The sequence below is a fragment of the Calidris pugnax genome, unplaced genomic scaffold (genome assembly GCF_001431845.1).
Source record: "Calidris pugnax isolate Ruff unplaced genomic scaffold, ASM143184v1 scaffold1, whole genome shotgun sequence".
Lineage (NCBI taxonomy): Eukaryota > Metazoa > Chordata > Aves > Charadriiformes > Scolopacidae > Calidris > Calidris pugnax.
Genome location: NW_015090800.1, coordinates 3,731,111 through 3,752,467, shown reverse-complemented (window position 1 = coordinate 3,752,467; position 21,357 = coordinate 3,731,111). Strand labels below are relative to the sequence as shown.

At 45.4% G+C, this 21,357-nt stretch overlaps 1 protein-coding gene across 2 annotated transcripts; it reads left to right on the top strand.

The window, feature by feature from the left end:
* The first annotated feature begins 4,459 nt into the window (after positions 1-4,459).
* On the top strand, positions 4,460-12,780 carry TUBA8 (tubulin, alpha 8). 2 transcript variants are annotated; one of them, XM_014937464.1, is made up of 5 exons: positions 4,460-4,616; positions 9,133-9,355; positions 10,068-10,216; positions 10,776-11,456; positions 12,344-12,780. In XM_014937464.1, exons 1-5 carry the CDS (start codon positions 4,614-4,616, stop codon positions 12,635-12,637), a joined length of 1,350 nt encoding a protein of 449 aa, XP_014792950.1. In that variant the 5' UTR covers positions 4,460-4,613; the 3' UTR covers positions 12,638-12,780. The 2 variants fall into 2 exon arrangements, with proteins under 2 accessions (XP_014792950.1, XP_014792949.1); XM_014937463.1 differs by lacking the exon at positions 4,460-4,616 and adding an exon at positions 5,495-5,681.
* Positions 12,781-21,357: the final 8,577 nt, after the last annotated feature.

Sequence of the window (21,357 nt, the reverse complement as noted above, 5' to 3'; positions counted from 1 at the left end):
CACCTCCCTGGGCAGCCCATTCCAATGGCTGATAACCCTTTCAGTGAAAAAACTTTTCCTAATATCCAGCCTGAACCTCCCCTGGCATAACTTGAGGCCATTTCCTCTTGTTCTGTCGCCTGTGACTTGAGAAAAGAGACCGACCCCCACCTCTCTACACCCTCCTTTCAGGGAGTTGTAGAGAACAATAAGGTCTCCCCTCAGCCTCCTCTTCTCCAGGCTGAATAACCCCAGCTCCCTCAGCCTCTCCTCATAAGACTTGTGCTCCAGACCCCTCACCGTCTTTGTCGCCCTTCTCTGGACCTGCACCAGCACCTCAATGTCTTTTTTATGGTAGGGAGCCCAAAACTGGACACAGTACTCGAGGTGAGGCCTCACCAGTGCCGGTACAGGGGGACAATCACCTCTCGGGCCCTACTCGCCACGCTGTTCCTGATACAGGCCAGGATGCTGTTGGCTTTCTTGGCCACCTGGGCAGTCTTGGTAGTTTATAGTCTTGGTAGACTATAAACAGTTCTCCAATATACGATTACAAGACAGGAAATGCAGGATATATGACCATCTAATCATTAGACACTTTGCCTCAGAGGGTGACAGGCTTCCTATTTTTCTGCTAATTTATCCTGAAAGGACCTCTGTCACCTATACTGTCATTTATTCAATACAGAGATACAGTCATGTAGCTGTAATATTATTTGCAGAACTCTTGCTTCAAAATGTCCCAGATAATTGCTATGGACTCTATGTGAGGAGAAGTTACCTACAGGGCTCAGGCTTTATTTCAGACTAATTCGAAACGTAACATTTGTAAAGCTGTAAGATGCGCTGAGAACTCTATTGGTGCCAAGAACATACAGCTTGTGCTAGTGCCCTTCTGCAGAATCCACAGTGCGGGGTGGTTAGAAGGTGTGATTTTGCCAGCTGGCCTGAGCAGGGGCACAATTCAGGTACTCTTAGCTTCAGCAGGAATTCAGACAATCCTAACTGGACCAGTCTGGAGGTACAAGTAGGCTGACAGCTCTGTTGTGACTGATAAATGAACAACATCTATGACAGAGTCAAGGGCCTTAAAAGGACCAGCTTGTGGCATGCAGGACAGAAGCATCACCAGCTTCATTGGGCTTACTGGGATCACAATAAATCAGAACCATGACAAAAAAAATGTGGGTGATTGATAGGTATAGGTGGGATGTCTAAGATCACCAGCTACGACTTCACAGCATAAGTCTTAATAAGGTATGGTTTTCTATATTTCGATTGCTTGAGGATTTCAGAACAAGATATTGTTAAGGCAAGATATTAGGCAGGTGGCCAGACACGGCCTGAGGTTAAACTGATGGAATAACAAGAGGAACTGTTGGATGTTGCAGACAATGGGACCGGAAAATTGGCTAACCAACCCTAACCTTGGGTCTAAACTAATGAGGTAGTGGCAGGAGAAGCTACTGGGCATTACATACAGTGAAAGGAGCGTTTTGGGGACCCCACCTTGAGTGTGATATCAACAGAAAGTGAAGGGGGTGTTGGCTTAATTGGGGGTACTAGCTAAAGCTGAAATTACCAAATAAAGGTGCAAAATTAGCAGAACAGGGCCAGTGGTGAAAAAGTTGGGGTGGGATGTCTGTTTTGGAGTTGGGGGGAAAGCAAGGAAAGGTAGTAGAAGGTAAAGAAAGTGGTGTCTGTTTGGGGGTACCTGTCAAGCAGCCCTATGCTTGAACAACGCCGGGAGCAAGGCAATAAGCCTGTTTGTGCTGACCTTACAGTGTGTGTCCAACTTGCTCAGGAGCTCCTGGTTATCTGGAAGGTCTCCCTTAGCACCTATGAAGAGACACCCCAGAGGGGACGGAGGACAGACCAAATATATGCCCCTGTTACTTTCACACTGGATTTATTATTGACCTTTAATTAGTGGATTTCTTTTAAAAAAATAATCCATGTTTTCACTGAAACATATACTCAGTACATACAAGTCAAGCAGGGCTACAGAAATGCATTCTGTTTCACCCAGCTGTTGAGGAGCATTGTCCCCCTTCTGGTAACTCAGTTTGTATTAGGACTGCTAAAATAGAGCTACAAGGATGATTAGAGGACTAGAACACTTCTCTTATGAGGAGAGGCTGAGGGACTTGGGTCTTTTTAGTCTGCAGAAGAGAAGACTGAAGGGGGACCTCATCAGTGCTTATAAATACTTAAAGGGTGGGTCTCAAGAGGATGGGGCCGGTCTTTTTTCAGTGGTGCCCAGGAGATAGGACAAGAGGTAACAGTCCAAAACTTGAACGTAAGAAGTTCCATCTAGATATGAGGAGGAACCTCTTTACTTTGAGGGTGGAAGAGCACTGGAACAGGCTCCCCAGGGGTTCCACTCCTTCTCTGGAGACATTCAAAACCCACCTGAACATGTTCCTGTGCAACCTGCTCTGGGTGGACCTGCTCTGGCAGGGGGGATGGACTAGATGATCTCCAGGGGTCCCTTCCAACCCCATATCATTCTGTGATTCAGTAAACAGCATAGAGAAAAGCAGACACATCCAGAAATGTCACTAGTGTAGTTTGCCCTTTTATCTGCAAAATGAATGGCTGGTCTTTGTATTAGTAACTGTAGTTCTGAACTTGCTATATTAGGGAAGCTAATTCTGCGAGTCCAGATCTAATTCCACAATTTTTAACACATACATAAAATTTTTTTATATGACAATTCTTACCAAAAAGGAAATAACTCTTTTGAAACTGTATCCTAAGACGTACTAAAGTTTTCTTCATTTAAAAGTAATTAAAAAAATACATAGCCCAGTTCCCTGTTTCAGGGAAAATGCCTGAAAGCCAGTATTTTATCAATATAGCAGATTTTTATGTGGATACTGAAATACTACGCTTTAGGCTAATTTCAGAAATACCTGAAATGAGATGCTATAAATTCTCCCAGTAGGTGGCAACAGAATGACAGAATGGACTTCTGCAGGGGACACGAGGAAGCATTTCAGTCTTCATTCACATAACATAAGAAGGTACTATAATGTGTGGGAAACACACAGACTTTCATCTGTGTCCTTCCATCACCCCAGACCAGCACGTCTTTCCAGCACTTGAGTTTATGGGCCATCTCATGGCAGAGCAGGTCAAGCACTGTCTTTGGCCTAAAGCAGGTCTCCAAAGGCATTTCTCTTAGCTATGTGTCTGTGAGGAAGGGTCATCCCCAGGTTCTTCAAGCTCAATTGATTCTAGAGAGACGGGACATAGTCATTGCACTCCCACCACCCAGGGACACCACTCAAGACTTGGTCAATCCCTGCTTCCTGGAATTTTTTGATCCACCCTCTCTTCAGTGTGGCCACCCAAAATTGGTGAGTTTACGGGTCCTGGGACAGTTGAGTTTGGTTGGGGTGGAGAGAGGAATGATAAACAGACTCCCAGAGGTGCTCTCACTGCCTATTTCAGAAGAGAGAAGGGGGGCAATGGAAGAGCAGAGAAGGGACTTAGTCCAGCAATGGACTAAGTTGCAAATAATTCAGTAATTCACAGAGCTCCTTTAGGTGTTGGAGCTGCTAGATCTGACATGTTAACTCACGGAGTGCCTATGAGGATTTGGGCAGTGGACTGCTCAAAGTATTTGCTGTGGGACCTTTTCCTGAGGTGATTCTCTGCCCAGAGCACCACATCTGGTGGAACTGAGAGCTTTAACAATTTCAGATTGTCTGAACGCTGGAGCTTGGCTGGAATATTGCCAGTTCCATTGGGAGAAGAACACTAGAACAACCTATTTCTCAGTCTCAAAGCAATGATCTGGTGATTTTCTGGGGAAGCGTGGGATTCAGAGAGCTTAAACAAAGCAGAGGATAGAAATTGTCACAAGAATTCTTCCTCTGTAAAAAATACTTGTGGCTCCAGAAATCTCTGTAGCTTTTCCTAGCCCAAATCAAAGAGGAGTGATTTGCAGGACTATGTAAAGATCAGCAAAATGAAGACTACGTATATCAAAGTAAATGTAAGTATATAAAAACCAGTATTAACTATTTTGCACTGTTAAAATGTTGATGTTATTTAGAGAAGATACATAAATGCAGGTTGCTGGCAGTGGCAGAGCAATGTATTAGTACCACCATGTCCAAGTAAACTAACCTAAACTTTAGGAATTGCGTATTTAAATTTCTACTGATTAAACATCATAATAAATGGTAAGTTTATAAAATCAGGGGATACATAATGCTCAGATTCAAGCAATTAAGTGTGCCTTCCTCTTTGTTATCTAGGAGTTGCAAACACAAGGATTTCTCCCCTGGCAGAAGCTGCTGCCTTCCAATGCTGGGCCAGCACAGAAGGAGCAGACAATAAATTGGTGGAAGCAACTGCCCTAATTTGGTGTGAGAGTGTTTATGTGATGCCTCCAGCTACGTCTTGCAATAAGCACTGCAATGAGAATCAAATTTCTTTCTGTGTTTGGACAGAGGAGTTAGAGCCTGGACTGAATACTGCCCCGTACTGCCGGCAGCCCAGGTGATTCCACACAGGAAGAGAAGCAACAGAAGTAAAGTCAAACATTAATAAAAAGGCAGCTGGAGTAAGAAAGGAAAGAATTCAGGCCATCATTTAAGAGCCCTGCTAGAGCACACTTCAGAATGGTAATTATATTTACTTTCCAGTTCTCTATTTTTGGATTTTCTTCTCTCCTCTTGTTCATTCATTTGAGTTCTTATACCCTCTTGTCTTCTGTATTGGAATTTAGGAGTGATTTTTGTCTACGCGTGTATGTGCTGGCAGAACAGGGAGCTGGGATGGTATGTGTCTTGTAGGTGATACATATGGATAGAACTGGGCATGTTTAGTTGAACTGGGCACGTTTAGTTTGGAGAAGAGGAGGCTGAGGGGACAGGGAGCTGGGATGGTATGTGTCTTGTAGGTGATACATATGGATAGAACTGGGCATGTTTAGTTGAACTGGGCACGTTTAGTTTGGAGAAGAGGAGGCTGAGGGGAGACCTCATTGCCCTCTACAACTCCCTGAAAGAAGGGTGTAGAGAGGTGGGGATTGGCCTCTTCTCCCAAGGGAATAATGACAAGAGCAGAGGAAATGGTCTGAAGTTAAGGTAGGGGAGGTTTAGATTAGATATTAGGAAGAATTACTTTACTGGGAGGGTGGTCAGGCACTGGAACAGCCTGCCCAGGGAGGTGGTGGAGTCGCCATCCCTGGAGGTATTCAAGAAACGTGTAGACATGGCACTTCAGGGCATGCTCTAGTGCCTGAGATTGTTGGTTTGTGTCTGTTTGTGGGTGGGTGTGGGGTGTTTTGGGGCTTTGTTTTGTTTTTTTTTTTTGTGGTTGGACTCGATGATGACAAAGGTCCCTTCCAACCATGAATATTCTGCGAGTCTGTGATACTGGGGTGTTAGAAAGTACAGCGGACGGCGCGTTGCGAGGCCACGCTGGGATTGAATAAGCCCGTCGAGCGAGGCGGGACTAAATTTGAAATGTGGGGCATACCTGAGCCCTGAGTTCGCGTGGGGCGGGGATGCAGCGGGGCAGAACGGCGGAGCCTGCCACTTATTCCCCGGCGGCGGGTGACGCTGAAGCTCAGCGGCAGGTGCCGGCTGCGGGAGCCCAGGCTGCCTCCCACCCCCCAGCCCCGAGCCGGGCTCCTCCAAAGACCACACCACCAAAGGGAAGGAGACGCTGGCCGAGACACCATGGTAAGGGGTGGGGGGGGGGACATGTGGGAATGTGGGAATGCCAGTCGCACGGGGACCGGGAGGAGGGCGGGAGAGGGAAGGCAGCAGGATCCGATGGTGTTATTGGGGGTTTGTGCCACAAAACCCTCCTCTCACGCACCCATTACCACGTAGGAGTGTCAGAAAATCTCAACGGAGCTGTGAGGCACGGCGGACCAAAGTTTTCTTCAGAGAGTCCCTAGCTAGTGGAATTATAAGATAAATTACATCTGGAGACTTTGCTTTTTAGTTCCTTCTATTATGACTATATTTTCTCAAGACAGGTTCATTTCCATATGAGATAATAATTTTTTTTTTTAGAAATAAACCAAAACAAGTTACTTACTTCTGTGTCTGTTTTAAATTAATTTTTCCCCAATGGCTGTACTATACATGTCTGCCTACACATCCCTAAATACCTATACATGTCTGTTTCTGGAGCGCATGAATGTTTTTACATGTGTATGAGTTTAAGTAAGTATGAAGTACCTTTCATTTTTAAGATTTGGGAAGAAATTAAAATTCCTTCTTCTTTTAAAATTAAAACTCTTTGTTAAGAATTTAAAATTTGGGAAGATTTGTAGAAATCTCTCAAAGCCTCTTAGGATGTGAGAAATCCGTTTCACCTTGTACCCCAATTTAAGTCTAGCACTGAGTCTTATTTTTGGTACAGAGGACTATGTTATTTTCTGCCAGTGCAGCTGCAGGTCCAAAATGAGAGCGCTCATTTCACCGGCAAGACGGGCACTTCCACAGGCTCCCCGTGCCTTCGGGCAGACCTAGGGTAGCGAGCATGTTTCGGGAATAGCTGGGAGACTAAAGTCTGCCTTTGTACAGTAAATACTTAAACCAGGTAGTGTTCTGTTTTTTTAATAGAGTCAAAGCTGTCCCAGGTTTAGTTTCACAAAGGACCTGGCCCCTTCTACTGTCAAAAAGTCAGGTTCACAGTTTGTAAGACGGGTCCTGGTACGTTAGTGATGGGACGTGAAACATGAGTTTGGAGCACGCTCCAAATTTAAATATCACACAGAGATCAGTTTACTCTGCCTGTGACTCTGAAGAAGGCCCACCCTCTTCCCTACTAAAAGTCCAATGCCTATTTTAAAGCTGTTTACTATACAAGATTAGAAACCTCTTTGTTCCTGTCTTCTCTCCTTGTCAGAATTTTTCCAAATTACTGCTGGGGTAGGAGAAGATGGAAGTTGAAGGCAGGACTCACGGCAAGAGGTCCGGCTCCAAGGGCAGGGTTGAGATACTGCTTCAAACTAGCACAGCTGAAAGCTCAGTATAAAGAATGGGTTCTGTGGTCTTCAGTTGCACTTCTGCACTAAGCTTTACAATATTAGCTTTATAACACAATATTGACTTGTTCATCTGTGAGAAAACAGACCAATTCCTCTACTGATCTGAGGAACCAAGCAAAGCAGCTCCTTAGGCTCCAAGTATTGCTTGACTTGTAATTGTACTTTTGCTTTAAAAGATATTCTTTTAAAAAGTCACCTCATCACCGTGTTTAAAAGGAAAAAAAATCTTGGTTCTTTTCTTGCTGCCAGCCTCACAGACTCACTCTGGGATTTAAAAGAAAAGCAGGAGCCTCTCCTGTGCAAAATCGGCATTAATAGAATTCTCTAAGCCCAAATATGCCTCCAGTGTCTCCTGAGCAATCCTCCAGATTGCAGCTCCCCCGCAACGTACCAACCTATGAAACCTCATCGTCACTCAAATAACTCAGATACTTTTGCACAACTCGGTTGAGAAAAACAGGGTTGTGCAACTACTACACCTGGGAGCACGTCACACACACTCCTACGTACATATTTGCAGGGTCAGCAACTTACAAATGAGTACTGAACAGAAATAACATATTTCATTGAATGAAATATTTAAATTGACTTTCCGTATTCATTTGAACTTCTGAGGATGACTCACTGGGGCAGTGCTGACTTCTGAAACTCTACTCGCTTCTGGAAACATATAGTTATGTTTCTAAAACATAAGTATAACTGTGAAGAAAACACTGCTCCACAGATGCTGCTTCTCACACATTCTGCCTGAGGATTTAGTTTTTGGGGAAGATGCATTTCACTCTCAGGTCATAGGATGATTTTTCAGGGTAAGCAGTTACAGAATTTAAATAAAATAGAATGAACTGGCCAAATCTGCTATTAAGTCATTGTATAACTCTAAATGAGACATTACCAAATAAGAATGAGTGAGGACCACTCTCTGGCCTTGAAGCCGGGCAGCATGGCCTGCTTCATATTTAGGTGTCTGAATTCTCTTTCCTTTTCCCCTCTAGGCAGTGGCCAGTGAGCTGCTCACTGGAAACCATTCTTGACAGTGAGTTGCATTCTGGATGGTGCCCAAGCATTGTCTGGAAAAGTATGAACTGGCAAAAGCCAAAACTGTGCCAGAGAGTGTGCTAATTATCAATCAGCACAGGCGATCACAGGCCAGTGTTCAGTCCTACGACCTGACCCTTTCTTACTCCCTAGTATAGACAGGGCCACCGAGGTCACGAAGACAGAGCTCAGAAGATGATAATTACAATTGCTCCAAAGCAGAAACTGAAGCTGAAAAATTTCATGTCTGAAACTGCTCCCTCCTTACAAAACCGCCTTTCACTACACCCGGTGTTGTAATTGTTGGGACTAAATATCTGCTTTATAGTTCTATTTCTGAACTTACAAAACCCAGCACCAGGTCCTTCATATTCCTGTATTCTAAGTGTAAAGGACTTCGGAGCGATTGGCACCTGCCCATTTTAGGCTGGCATTACATCCATTGTTTTCTTTTCATTGGAGTTCCTGGCTACCACAGGATCTGTGTTCAAAATTATGCAAATAAGCACGCTATATTGGAATGACACTGCCTGAATAAGCATTGGACCTGCTATGTAAAATTCACGGCTGCTCAGCAGCTTGAAGGAACACTTGTTTCAACTGAGAGAATCTGAAATAATTTCCTGAGGTGAATATTGCTTAAAGCAGTTCTTCCAAGTTTCCACTCTAGCCTGCTATCAGAGGGTAAAAGGATCAAAAGACATCACCTGCCTTGGGTTACATGAGGTTGAAGGATACCACATGGCTGTGTCAGGTTCCAGCCAGGAGTAAAAATAAACTAAACTGGGATATGCTCCTCAGCAGGGCCAAAGCATAGGAAAAAAGATGGGTTTTGTGTAACTAAAATTATTTTTTTTTCTGCCTGTTTTCATGTACCCATATATTACTGCCCAAAGATCTCAATTTTTTAAAGAATGTCCCAGTATCTGGTGTGTGTATGTACAGTTTCATTGTGGTCACAGGGCTGAACAACCAAATGTGGACAGCAACAATTCACCATTTTGGGGGAAAAGCAATACGGTGGGAAAGAGTAACCATCAGGAACCATGAGGACTATTGTTTCTGACCCTGTCTCTGCTCTCTCCCCTCAGCGTGAGTGCATCTCTATTCACGTTGGCCAGGCTGGAGTTCAGATAGGAAACGCGTGTTGGGAACTCTTCTGTCTGGAGCATGGCATTCAGCCAGATGGCACCTTCAAGGAACCGCATGATAAAGTCAACAATGATGACTCTTTCACCACATTTTTCAACGAAACAGTCACTGGGAAGCATGTGCCACGAGCTGTAATGGTGGACCTGGAACCAACCGTAGTAGGTCAGTATAGAAGTAAAGCTGGAAAATGCAGAAGAGCTTACTCTTCCTAATATCACCACGGTGTGCCACCAACCTCCACTGGTACAAAGCAGCACACCCTTTGTATCTTGATCTACCACTAGATAGCATAAAATTAATTTTATGCTAGAATGCTAGATTCTGTCAAGACTCAATATGATTCTATGATTCTGTCTCTATAGGTGTTACAGCAACAGCAGGATCGTTAGCAGTTTAACAGCTACTACCCATGGTTTGCATGACTTCTCTTTGCCAAAATATTTACATTTTAGTTTTGTTTATCCATTTTTGCCATTTGAATTCTGCTTTTCTCCTGTTTGGATCCAAAGTGTGAGCCTGACAGCTTCCCTCCAGGAACAGAAGAATTTCTAAAAACCAGGGTACCTGGGGATATTTGTCACACTTTTTTTCTGGTGACTTGCACTCTTGTCGGTACAGGCTGTACAACTGACAAGTTCTTTAGAAGATAACAACTTTCACGGCTGGATACAAGCCACATTATACATCAACAGAACGCAACAATTTAAAAATGCTTAGGAAACAGCTTTTCCTTCTCTGTCAGCACCTGGTTTTTTTTTTTTGCAGTCATGACCTCCAGTGACTGAAAGCTTGTGCCAACACTAACAGCTAACCAGAACTTGTTGGCACTGGAGCCCAGCCATGCAGCTTCTTAGATTTTCTCTTTTTCATTCAGATGAAGTGCGGGCTGGCATCTTCCGGGAACTTTTTCATCCAGAACAGCTGATCACTGGAAAGGAAGACGCAGCAAATAACTACGCCCGCGGCCACTACACCATCGGCAAAGAAAGCATTGATATGGTGCTTGATCGTGTCCGTAAGCTGGTAAGTCCCAGGAGTTCTAAACAGTGGTTTGGATTCTGCAGAAGAAAGAAGTGCAGAAGAGGTAGCTTGTTAAACACAAACGATACCAATGGTTTAGAAGAGATTGCAAGACATACAGAGGCATCATTGTTAGATCAAGAAAGAGAAGCCCAGTAGTTCACTTCCCAGCTGTACGCCTTCAGAGAGTCTTAAAAAGTGGTTGTGAATATGTAATTCTTCATTATTAGCATGGCCGTGGAGCACTAATACTGATATAGAAGAGTGGATTAGGCAATTCTATGTCGCTGGTTTCAGCTAGACTAACCAAAAGAAGTGTCAAGTTCAAAGAGAGAAGCTCCACAGACAAGAGTCCCATGTTTATATCAGAAGTTGAGTCAGTGAAGGAAGAAAAAGATAGGATTATAACCAGCACTTTCTCAAGAAAACCTGACATGAAAGCTGTGCTGTGTAATGCTGATGGCTGCTCTCTCCCTCAGCTCAGAATAAACTCAACCTAGTAGATGAAGTGCTTTCATTCCTCTTCAGCCCCTATTCTTTCACTTTTTCTTTGGCTTTCTAGACTGATGCCTGTTCTGGGCTGCAAGGATTCCTGATCTTCCACAGCTTTGGTGGAGGTACCGGCTCTGGCTTCACCTCCTTACTGATGGAACGCCTCTCCGTGGATTATGGAAAGAAGTCCAAACTGGAGTTTGCCATCTACCCAGCCCCTCAGGTCTCCACCGCTGTGGTGGAGCCTTACAATTCCATCCTGACCACGCACACCACCCTGGAGCATTCGGACTGTGCCTTCATGGTGGATAATGAGGCCATCTATGACATCTGCCGCCGAAACCTGGACATCGAGCGCCCCACTTACACTAACCTCAACCGCCTCATCAGCCAGATTGTCTCCTCCATCACCGCCTCGCTGCGCTTCGACGGTGCCCTCAATGTGGATCTGACGGAGTTCCAGACAAACCTGGTGCCCTACCCACGCATCCACTTCCCCTTAGTGACCTACGCCCCCATCATCTCCTCTGACAAGGCCTATCACGAGCAGGTCACGGTGGCTGAAATCACCAACTCCTGCTTTGAGCCCAACAACCAGATGGTGAAGTGTGACCCAAGACATGGGAAATACATGGCCTGCTGCATGCTCTACCGAGGTGATGTAGTTCCCAAAGACGTCAACGTAGCAATTGCTGCCATCAAGACCAAAAGAACTATCCAGTTTGTCGACTGGTGTCCAACAGGCTTTAAGGTGAGTAGGGCTGCCACGAGCTTCTCTTTCATGTTAAAGAAAGAAACAGGGGAGTTGGACCAGATGATCTCTAGAGGTCCCTTCCAACTCTGACAATTCCATGATTCCGTGAAAAGGGCAAGTTCAGTCTAGCAGAAAACTCAAATTTAAAGTTTTACATCTTGCATGTTTCGTGAGAAGAATGAACATAAGGAAGATGTGTTTGTATAAAATATGCTTTTTCTCCTTTGGACATCCCATTGCCACAGACCCCTAAGTATTTACATAAGTGGAAATCTGAAGTGTATATGAGTTAAAATTTAAAGAAGTCTTCAAAATTCAGACCTGAATTTTGAAAAAGCCAGTGCGTGTTCCCTCTGAAACATCATCTAAAACTAAGGAAATACCAAAACCAATACAATAAATAAAGGAAATGCTGTTATTAGGGAATCTGTCAGTTAACACCCCCATCCAGAAATATTATGCAACCTCTCCCCACTGGCTACACAGCAGTGTGAAGAAACATAATTTCAATAATAATACAGACAGTAGCAGTGGAAAAATATTTGTCATACAAATATCTGGTTTAAGAATGAAAACTTTTAACTGGGAACCAACTTTCTGAATTAATTTCTATAGAGTATTTTGGTGAAGCTGTATTTTCAGTGCTGAGTAGCTGTTAACAAAGCTGCCAGGGTACATTAAACAGAAGAATAATACAGACATTAAAATGACCATGTATCATACTGTTTATGACCTTTTTATTTGTTAAGACATTTACCATTTGGTAGGTTTGATAGTGGCACCACTCTACCCCAGCATCTGTAACTACTCACTTTTTTTTTCAGCTCTTTGACTGCTTTCTGCTCTTGCCTTTTTACAACCTTCTTTCATATTCTTGTTTCCAGGTGGGGATCAACTATCAGCCTCCTACAGTAGTCCCTGGCGGAGACCTAGCCCAGGTTCAGCGAGCAGTCTGCATGCTGAGCAACACCACGGCCATTGCAGAGGCTTGGGCAAGGCTTGACCACAAGTTTGATCTGATGTACGCCAAGAGAGCTTTCGTGCACTGGTATGTGGGTGAAGGCATGGAGGAAGGAGAATTTGCAGAGGCCCGAGAAGACCTGGCTGCCCTGGAGAAAGACTATGAGGAAGTGGGAACTGACTCATTTGAAGAAGAAAATGATGGGGAGGAATTTTAAAATACACTTTGTTCTCAGTGAGCACAGAATTGTCTGTGTATTGCACATGTCTAACATTAGGTCACCTTTTTTGTATGTAATATACAGAAATTTAAGAGGGGTCACAAAGAGACATCTTTTATTCTATAAATCTGAGATAAATCATGCTGTAAGATATGATTGGTTGCAGGAATACCCTACCACTCCCAGCAATGCAAAAAGACTTGGTCTTCTTCCTTGCACATTTAATGTAAGCCTCTTCAAGCTCTAATACACATGCTAAAACCACTATAATTCAATATATGCAAGCTTATCATGGAGCACAGTGAATCAGCAGAGTTTACAAAGTTCTAATTTGACATCCTGTCACAGTTTAGCCCCAGCCAGAAACTATGTACCACGCAGCCACTCGCTTATTCCTCCCCTCTGCTGGGATAAATTGGAAGAAAGAGGTAAAACTCCTGGGTTGGGATAAAGACAGTTTGACAAAACTGCAAAAGAAGAGAAAAATAATAACAATAATACTGACAAAAGAATAAACAAAGCGAGTGGTACACAGCACAATTGCTCCCCATCTGGAACCTGATGCCTTGCCCATTCCTGAGTGGTGATCCCTGTCCCCCTGGCCAACTTCCCCAGTTATATACTGAGCATGATGTCACATGGCATCAAATATTCCCTTGGCCAGCTTGGGTCAGCCACCCTGGCTGTGCCCCCTCCCAGTTTCTTGAGAAAATTAACTCTCAGCTGAAAGCAGGCCATTATCCAAACTTTATTCTATACCATCCATGTCATGCCCAGATCCTACATTCTCCAATTAATCACTGCCACTTTTCTTGTCTTTTTATGTATATACACACACACACAGAGGTATCATTCCCTTAGTCTATGGGCCATCCCTCTAAAATGTCCGTTGAGTTCATTTAATCTATCACTTTTGGGCTCCATCTTTCACAAGGGCAGGAAAGATGGTGTGTGTGGTGTTGGATCGTTGGATGCTGCATCCAGAGCTCACGGCTGGTGTATCTGGCATGGCCCATGCCCATGGTCCCAGGGCTGAAGATGTTGTTCTCAAGGCAGCTGCTGGGTGCCAGCTACTGAAGCCAGTTCTAGTTTCATCACAGCTGCACTTTGCTCAGTTTCATCAAAGTTGACCCTTCATTAGTTTGGGTGAGTCTTACTGTAGTACCACTGATAGGGCATCTAGCAACTGTAGTAGTGATGACATATAGTTGGCAGGGTTTTTTTAGCAATTAACTTCATACAATTTAATCTATTGGCTATTCTCACCCAAAATCAAATCCCCTTGAGGTACACATTGGACTTGCCCATCCTTCCACATCACCCACAAAGTGCACTCAAGTCCTTGAGCAAAAACAGTCCTGCGGATGGGTTTGCCTTTGCCTGGGACAGGATTAAGACAGACAGTCTTCCCTAGTATATTCTTCATGTGCACTACAGAGACTTTATCTCCTTCTACAGCACGTGGAAGCTTTGATTGGGCAGGGCCAGCTCAACTGGCAGATCCCCTGGTGTTAACTAACCAGGTGGCTTTGGCTAAATGTGTATCCCAATCTTTTAAGGTCCCTTCACCCATTGTTCTCAGGGTAGTTTTTAACAGTCCATTGTATCCTTCGATTTCCTCAGCAGCTGGTGCACGGCAGGAGATGTGATATACCCACTCAATGCCATACTCTTTGGCCCAGGTGTCTATGAGGCTGTTTCGGAAGTGAGTCCCATCACCTAACTCAATTCTCTCCAGGGTGCTGTGACACCATAAGACTTGCTTTTCGAGGCCCAGGATAGTGTTCTGGGTGGTGGCACGGGGCACAGGGTATGTTTCCATTCATCTGGTGGTTGCTTCCACCACTGTGAGCACATGGCACTTGCCCTGGCATGTTTGTGGGAGTGTAATGTAATCGATTTGCCAGGCCTCCCCCATATTTATGTTTCAGCCATCATCCTCCATACCAGAGAGGCTTTAACCACTTGGCTTGCTTGATTGCTGTGTATATTTCACATTCGTGGATAACCTGTGCAACAGGCTATGCCAGGTATGGAATATTCCTTTAGCCAGCTTGTCCTCTCTGTGCTCCCTCTCAGCTTCTATGGGAAGCTGAAAAAATCCTTGACTGACATAAACATTACTTAGCAGCAACTAAAGCACTATGTGTTACCAACGCTCCTCAACACTCTTCTCATACCACATCCAAAACACAGCAGCTACTAGAAAGAAAATTAACTCTATCCCAGCTGAAACCAGAACAGCACTACAATTTTTCCACGTTTGGGGGGATAAACATCTGTGTTGTGAAAACAAATATCCTTTGTGGTTGGGTACAGCTGCAGCAGGCATAAGAATGTCTTTTCTGTGTCTCTGTGAAACTCTTTAAATGAGCAAATTATCTCCTTTCTACCCCCCCCCCCCCCCATTGTTTTTCCCTGTGATTAATCCATCTAAAGTGCTCCTCTGCGCGTAGCCAAGGGCAACGTAAGAAAGAAGCGGTTTGAGCTTTGTGGGGCTTTTTTTTTTTTTTTTTTTTCCCCCCCCCCCCCCTTTTTTTTTTTTGCATCATCCCTATTGAAAACATTTCAGTATTCCTTACTCTCCCTGAATGGTTCTTCCTCTGCAAGAAGCAGCCTCTGCTTTATCCAGCAGACCACTGTGTCCTCTGTGGTAATCTTTATTTAGTGTACCATGTGCAACACAGGCATTTGAATGTTCACTCAAAGATAATTCAAAGTTGTGATCAAACATCTCAGATTTATAGGACTCGCATCTTGCTAGGCAACGACAATTTTTCTTGACTAGGAAACTCCTCAGCAGCTTTTTATCTAGGTCTAGGTCCCTGAAGGAATGCACCCACGAGTGCTGAGGCAGCTGGCAGATGTGATTGCAATGCCACACTTGATAATCTTTGATTGATCATGGTGATTGGGAGAAATGCCCAAAGACTGGAGGAAAGCGAATGTCACTGCTGTCTTCAAAAAGGGCAAGAAGGAGGGCCTAGGGAACCACGGGCTGGTCAGTCTCACCTCAATCCCTGGGAAGGTGATGAAGTAGCTAATCCTGGAAACCATTTCCAGGCACATGAACAAGAAGAAAATCATCAGGAGTACTCAGAAGGGATTCACCAATGGAAAGGCATGCTTCACCAACTTGATGACCTCCTATGATGAAACAACTGGCCTGGCAGACAGGGGAGAGCAGTAGATACCATCTACCTAGACTTGAATAAGGCTTTCAACACTGTTTCCCATAAGATCGTCACAGAGTAGCTGCTGAAGTATGGGCTGAATGAGCAGACAGTGAGATGGACTGAAAACTGGCTGAATGGCCAGACCCAGAGGGTGCTGATCAGTGGTACAAAGTCCAGTTGGAGGCCATTAACTAGCCGTACCCCACAGTCAATACTGGATCCAGTCCTGTTCAACACCTTCATTAATGATCTGGGTGATGGTGCGGAGTGTATCCTCAGGAAGTTTGCAGATGACACAAAACTGGGAGGAGTGGCTGACACACCAGAGAGTTGTGGTGCCATCCAGAGGCAGTGCTCAGGCTCAACAGGCTGGAGAAACGGTTTGACAGGAACCTCAACAAGTTCAACAAGGGCAAGTGCAATGTCCTGCACCTGGGGGGGGAGGAACAACCCTATACACTAATATATGCTAAGCACCACCCAGTTGGAAAGCAGCTTTGCAAAAAATTACCTGGAGTCCTGGTGGACATCAAGTTGAACATAAGCCAGCAATGTGCCCTTGCTGGAAAGATAGTGAATGGTACCCTGGACTGCATTAAAAAAAAGATCATAGAATATCTCAAGTTGGAAAGGACCCATAAGGATCATCAAGTCCAACTCCCTCCCATCCCATCAAGACTTCTCAGGACTACCCGAAACTAACTCATATGACTAAGACCGTCATTCAGACACTCCTTGAACTCTGACAGGCTTGGTGCCATGACCACTCCCTTGGGAGCCTGTTCCAGTGACCAACCACCCTCTCAGTGAAGAAACCGTTTCCTAATGTCCAGTCTGAACTTCCTGTGATGTAGCTTCATTCCATTTCCTCATGTTCTATAGCTGGCCACCAGAGAGATCAGCACCTCTCCTTCTGCTGCCCCCCCTCAAGGAAGTTGTAAACTGCGATGAGGTCAACCCTCAGCTTCCTCGTCTCCAAGCGGAGCAAACAAAGTGACCTCAGCCACTCCTTGTAAGTCTTGCCCTGGAGACCTTTCACCATCTTGGTCTCTCTCCTCTGGACACACTCTAATATTTTGATGTCCTCCTTATATTGACATGCCCAAAACTACACACAGTACTGAAGGTGGGGCCACACCAGTACTGTGTAGAGTGGAAGAATCACCTCCCTTGACAGGCTAGCTACGGTGTGCTTAGGGAGCTCAAAGGAGATGGTTCTTCCAACTCCACTCAGCACTGGTGAGGCCAGACCTGGAGTACTATGTCCAGTTCCGGACTTCTCAGAACAGGAGAGGCATGGACATAGTGGATAAAGTATGTCTTCCCTCACAGTTTTGTCCTGAATTGGGACCAAAACCAGAAACTGGAAGTTTCATACATAAAACATATTTATGTGTGCACACTGAGAAATGACCCTGCTCTTCCAGTGAGAGAGGAGAAATAAGGGGCAAGTTAAAGACAAAAAAGGTGACAAAAAATGGCAGATGAATTGCTTGCTATGTTCCTTGCAAAGCTGCTGAAAGCAAGGCAATGAAGAAGTGGAAGTTATTGATCCAGTGTGGAGTACTTTATGCATTCTAAAAAACTGGGTGGTGAGTTCCTAACTTCCTGAAAGCTTTTTAAATCTTGTCCTGATCATCAATGTTATGGTTTATTTTCTTTGTAAGGACACTCAGCATCCTGGTTTCAGCTAGGATAGGGTTAATTTCCAAGGGGACACAGCCTGGGCAGCTGACCCAAGCTGGCCTAGGGGATAGTTAATACCATGCTCAGTATAAAAGGGGGGGAGCTGGCTGGGGGGTGGGAATCACTGCCAGGGAGCATTGGGTGATGAGCAAAATTGTACTGTGTATTACTCGCTCTGTGTATTCTTTTACCGGTATTATTGTTGCTGTTTTCTTCTTTCCTTTGCAGTTCTGTTAAACTACCTTTATCCCAGCCCACAAGTTTTGACTTTTTCTTCCGATTCTCCCCCCATCGCACCAGGTTGAAGGGGGGAGGAGGAGTGAGGGAGCAGCCAAGTTTGTTGCCATCTGGGGCTAAACCATGACACTTAGGATGAAGGATCCCTGTTCTTGCAGTTGTCAATGAGCTCTTTGGAATGGTTTGGAGATTACTTTAGAAGCCCTGTGGCAGTTACCAGCAGCTATCAGCTTTTGTCAAAGTGACACTACACCACGACGCCCAGCGGGCTGTGTATTTGGACACCCAAACACTGAATCATTCAGTTTTAGCCATCCCTTCACCTCAGCACGCTTTCTGAGCTTAGGCTTCTGCCCGTTACCCATTTTGGAAGTGGGGTGCCATAACAGATATCCACAGGCAAGGCTTAAAATATTCTTAAATAAGACAAATTCTCCTCTTAATTGAGCTCGCAAGCTCTCACAGGGGTCATTACCAAAAGCCGCTTTGGCCGCACGCTGCTTCCCTAGCTTCCACAGACTGTCAGACCGGGTTCCTGTTTAATCTCCAGTGTCGGTTTGCACTTTGCTCGGGTGGTTTAACTGTCTCTAGGCAACTTCTGGCTTAGCAGTTCTCCTATCTCTCTTCCTCCCTTCTATCAGGCGGAGAGCACACACGCTAGCAATCGGAAAGGGGACATCACTAAATTTAAACCCTTGCCAAGAGGGTCACAGCAAAGATGCTGTACCCTTCTGCTCACCAGTCTCTACAGATATCCATACCAGTCTCCATGTGACAATTCAGGACACTTTTCACTGCCGCTGCTGCCTTGGTTGAAGAGCTCTGAACTAGCAGGCAGCTGTGCTGCCTCCAACAGAGCCAGATCCTCCATAACCTGCCCAGTGGGTATGCAACGGGTATGTCTTCTGTGGAGACTGCAACAAGGACAGCTCTGATGGGCTCCAGGCAACCTCTCTGAAAGCCTCCTGTGCGCTGTCTCCTTCCCATGGTTCAGGGAAGAACCTGCACTGAGGTACCCGACACAGGGCAGGGAGCACATGCTGTCCTCACCTGTGCTAACAGAAGAGCTGAGGACAGTTTAGCCTCTCTCCGTAATGAATCCATGTCAGAGTAGCTCTTCCCCCAGAAGATGCACCCAAAAAGATCTGTGTTCCATGACAAAGGGGAGGCAGTGAACATCCTGGGCATGTTTAGTTTGGAGAAGAGGAGGCTGAGGGGGGACCTCATTGCCCTCTACAACTACGTGAAAGGAGGGTGTAGAGAGGTGGGTGCTGGCCTCTTCTCCCAAGGGAATAATGACAGGAGCAGAGGAAATGGTCTGAAGTTGGGGCAGGGGGGGGTTAGTTTAGATCTCGGGAAGAATTACTTTACTGAGAGAGTGGTCAGGCACTGGAACAGCCTGCCCAGGGAGGTGGTGGAGTCCCCATCCCTGGAGGGATTTAAGAAACGTGTAGACATGGCACTTCAGGGCATGCTCTAGTCCCCAGGATTGTTGGCTTGTGTCTGTCTGTCTGTGGGTGGGTGTGGGTCTGTGGGGTTTTTTGTTTGTTTGTTTGTTTCTGGTTTTGTTTTGTTTATTTGTGGTTGGACTCAATGATTTCAAAGGTCCCTTCCAACCATGAATATTGTGTGATCCCTTCCCATCATGCATTCATCCTCCTCCAGAGACATGGAGTCTCCTAGCCACTCCCTCATGGCACTTACTTTTTAGTTCAGGGTGCAACGGGAACAAACAGTACGTTAATAGTAAGAACACATGTCACATAATGTCTCGTAGAGCATCTTTGCTGCAGAAATATTATCACAGATTTCCACATTCAACTCCTAAATTGCCTCTATAACTGCTAAATGTCTGTGTAATACAGGAAGGAGACGGCAAGTCAGGGCTATGTTAGGCTCTGTTTTTTTTCCCCACACCTGTTTTTTCTGTAACATTCCTTGAATTTAGTAACTTAGTAAGACAACAGCTGAAGGCTTCTGCACAGCACATGTGAATCCAGTTTGTTAGCAGCTCATACAAGGGGCTTGTCTGAGGGGTAAATGGGTGCCCCAAAGACACCAGTGAGCCTCTAGGGAGCAAAGAAAGGGAGACAGAAGCCACCAGGAACTCTGCACAGCCTGTGGAAACCGCAACACCTTTCCTCTCACGAACCCCTCATGTCCTGTTAAACCAATCCTACAGGCAGAAATGAAGGGTTTAGGGTTTGAACCTGTCCCTGGGATCCGTCTGGTTGCAGCTGCAAGGGAACGACATGGTGTCTCTGACTCAGCTGGAGCTCCTGCATAAGAAGTAGGCAGGTGTGCCCTGTCAAATCACACAGGGACTCTTGCTTTTGTGGTCCCAGAGACTCAGTCTGTTTCACACACATATCAGGACCTCCTACGTCACCCGCACCATTTCCTTGGTCAGCAGAGATCTGCAGGGCAGCATCACTTACCTTAAAACTCTCCTGTCTCCTCAAGTGGAACAAAGCTGGGCCAGCGGCCATCCTCTGACAAGCCAAGCTCCTCTACAGGATGCTGCACCCCTCCGTTCCTCCTGCAGACACCCAGGAATGAGGCAAAGGGGGAAGCCTGGAAACCCAACATTCACGCTGGAGAAGCGGCCACCCAAGCATTTCTGCTCATCCAGACATAGGTGACTCGTTGAGGTCTAAAATCTCACAGCTTGGGTCAGCACAGGTGTATTTATTTGCCTCTGTACTGCCATTCGTATATCCTGCTGCACACCACGGCTCGCTGTCAGGTGGGAAACTGCTGTGCCTTTCAGTTTGCCATGTGGGTTTAAGTTTCTAAGTGAGTTACTTATTTGGGGTTATTTTAAACGAGCGATTTCTTGCTTCTAGGTAGGCTACTGTAGGCCTTGACAAGAGTTCAGTTTCTCAGTTGCTTTGGTGGTTAAACCCCACAAACGTCAGACTGAAGACACGTCTGCTTCTGAGAGGTAACAACCAACCACGTGAAGTCCAGGCAAAAACCCTGAGGGACTGCCTCTGTCAAAGAAGAGGTAGGCTGTTTTGTTTTTTCTGCAGTTTTTCAATTTCTCAACCCGGCCTTTAAAGCTCACTCTTGCCTCTGCCCAGAAGAAACCAGACTGAACCAGGTGGAGGTGTTGGAGCGTGGCAGGGCCACCTAACTGCCTTCCCCCAGTGGGGTGGCTATTAAAGGAGAAGCCACTGCCAGAGCATTCACACACCATTCATGGTGTTGCACACACACAATCCCCGGCATTGCTTCCTCCTCCTCCAGGCTTGACACTAGGTTTCCCGCAGCAGAGTCTCAGATGTCAGGGTTCATAAAATAATGAATTTAATTGAAAGGTACGGGAGGCAAGAACAGCCTGGGCTGGGTGCCTCCAGAGGGACCCTGAACGAAGAAATCCCTGGACAATTACACCCTTGTGATCCATACACCTGCCCTGCATGTGCTGTCCACGCATCTTTCAGTCCAACGATGATTTTTGGGCTGAGGTCTTCTAACATCTAATTGGATTCTTTTTCTGCGTGCAGGCAGGCAGGCCCTTAACTTGTTGATTTGCAGTTTATGTCAAGGGTTGGAGCCTCTGTATCTTCTGGTTCATGTTCCATGTGCATCTGTCCTTGTTGGAAGAACATGGGG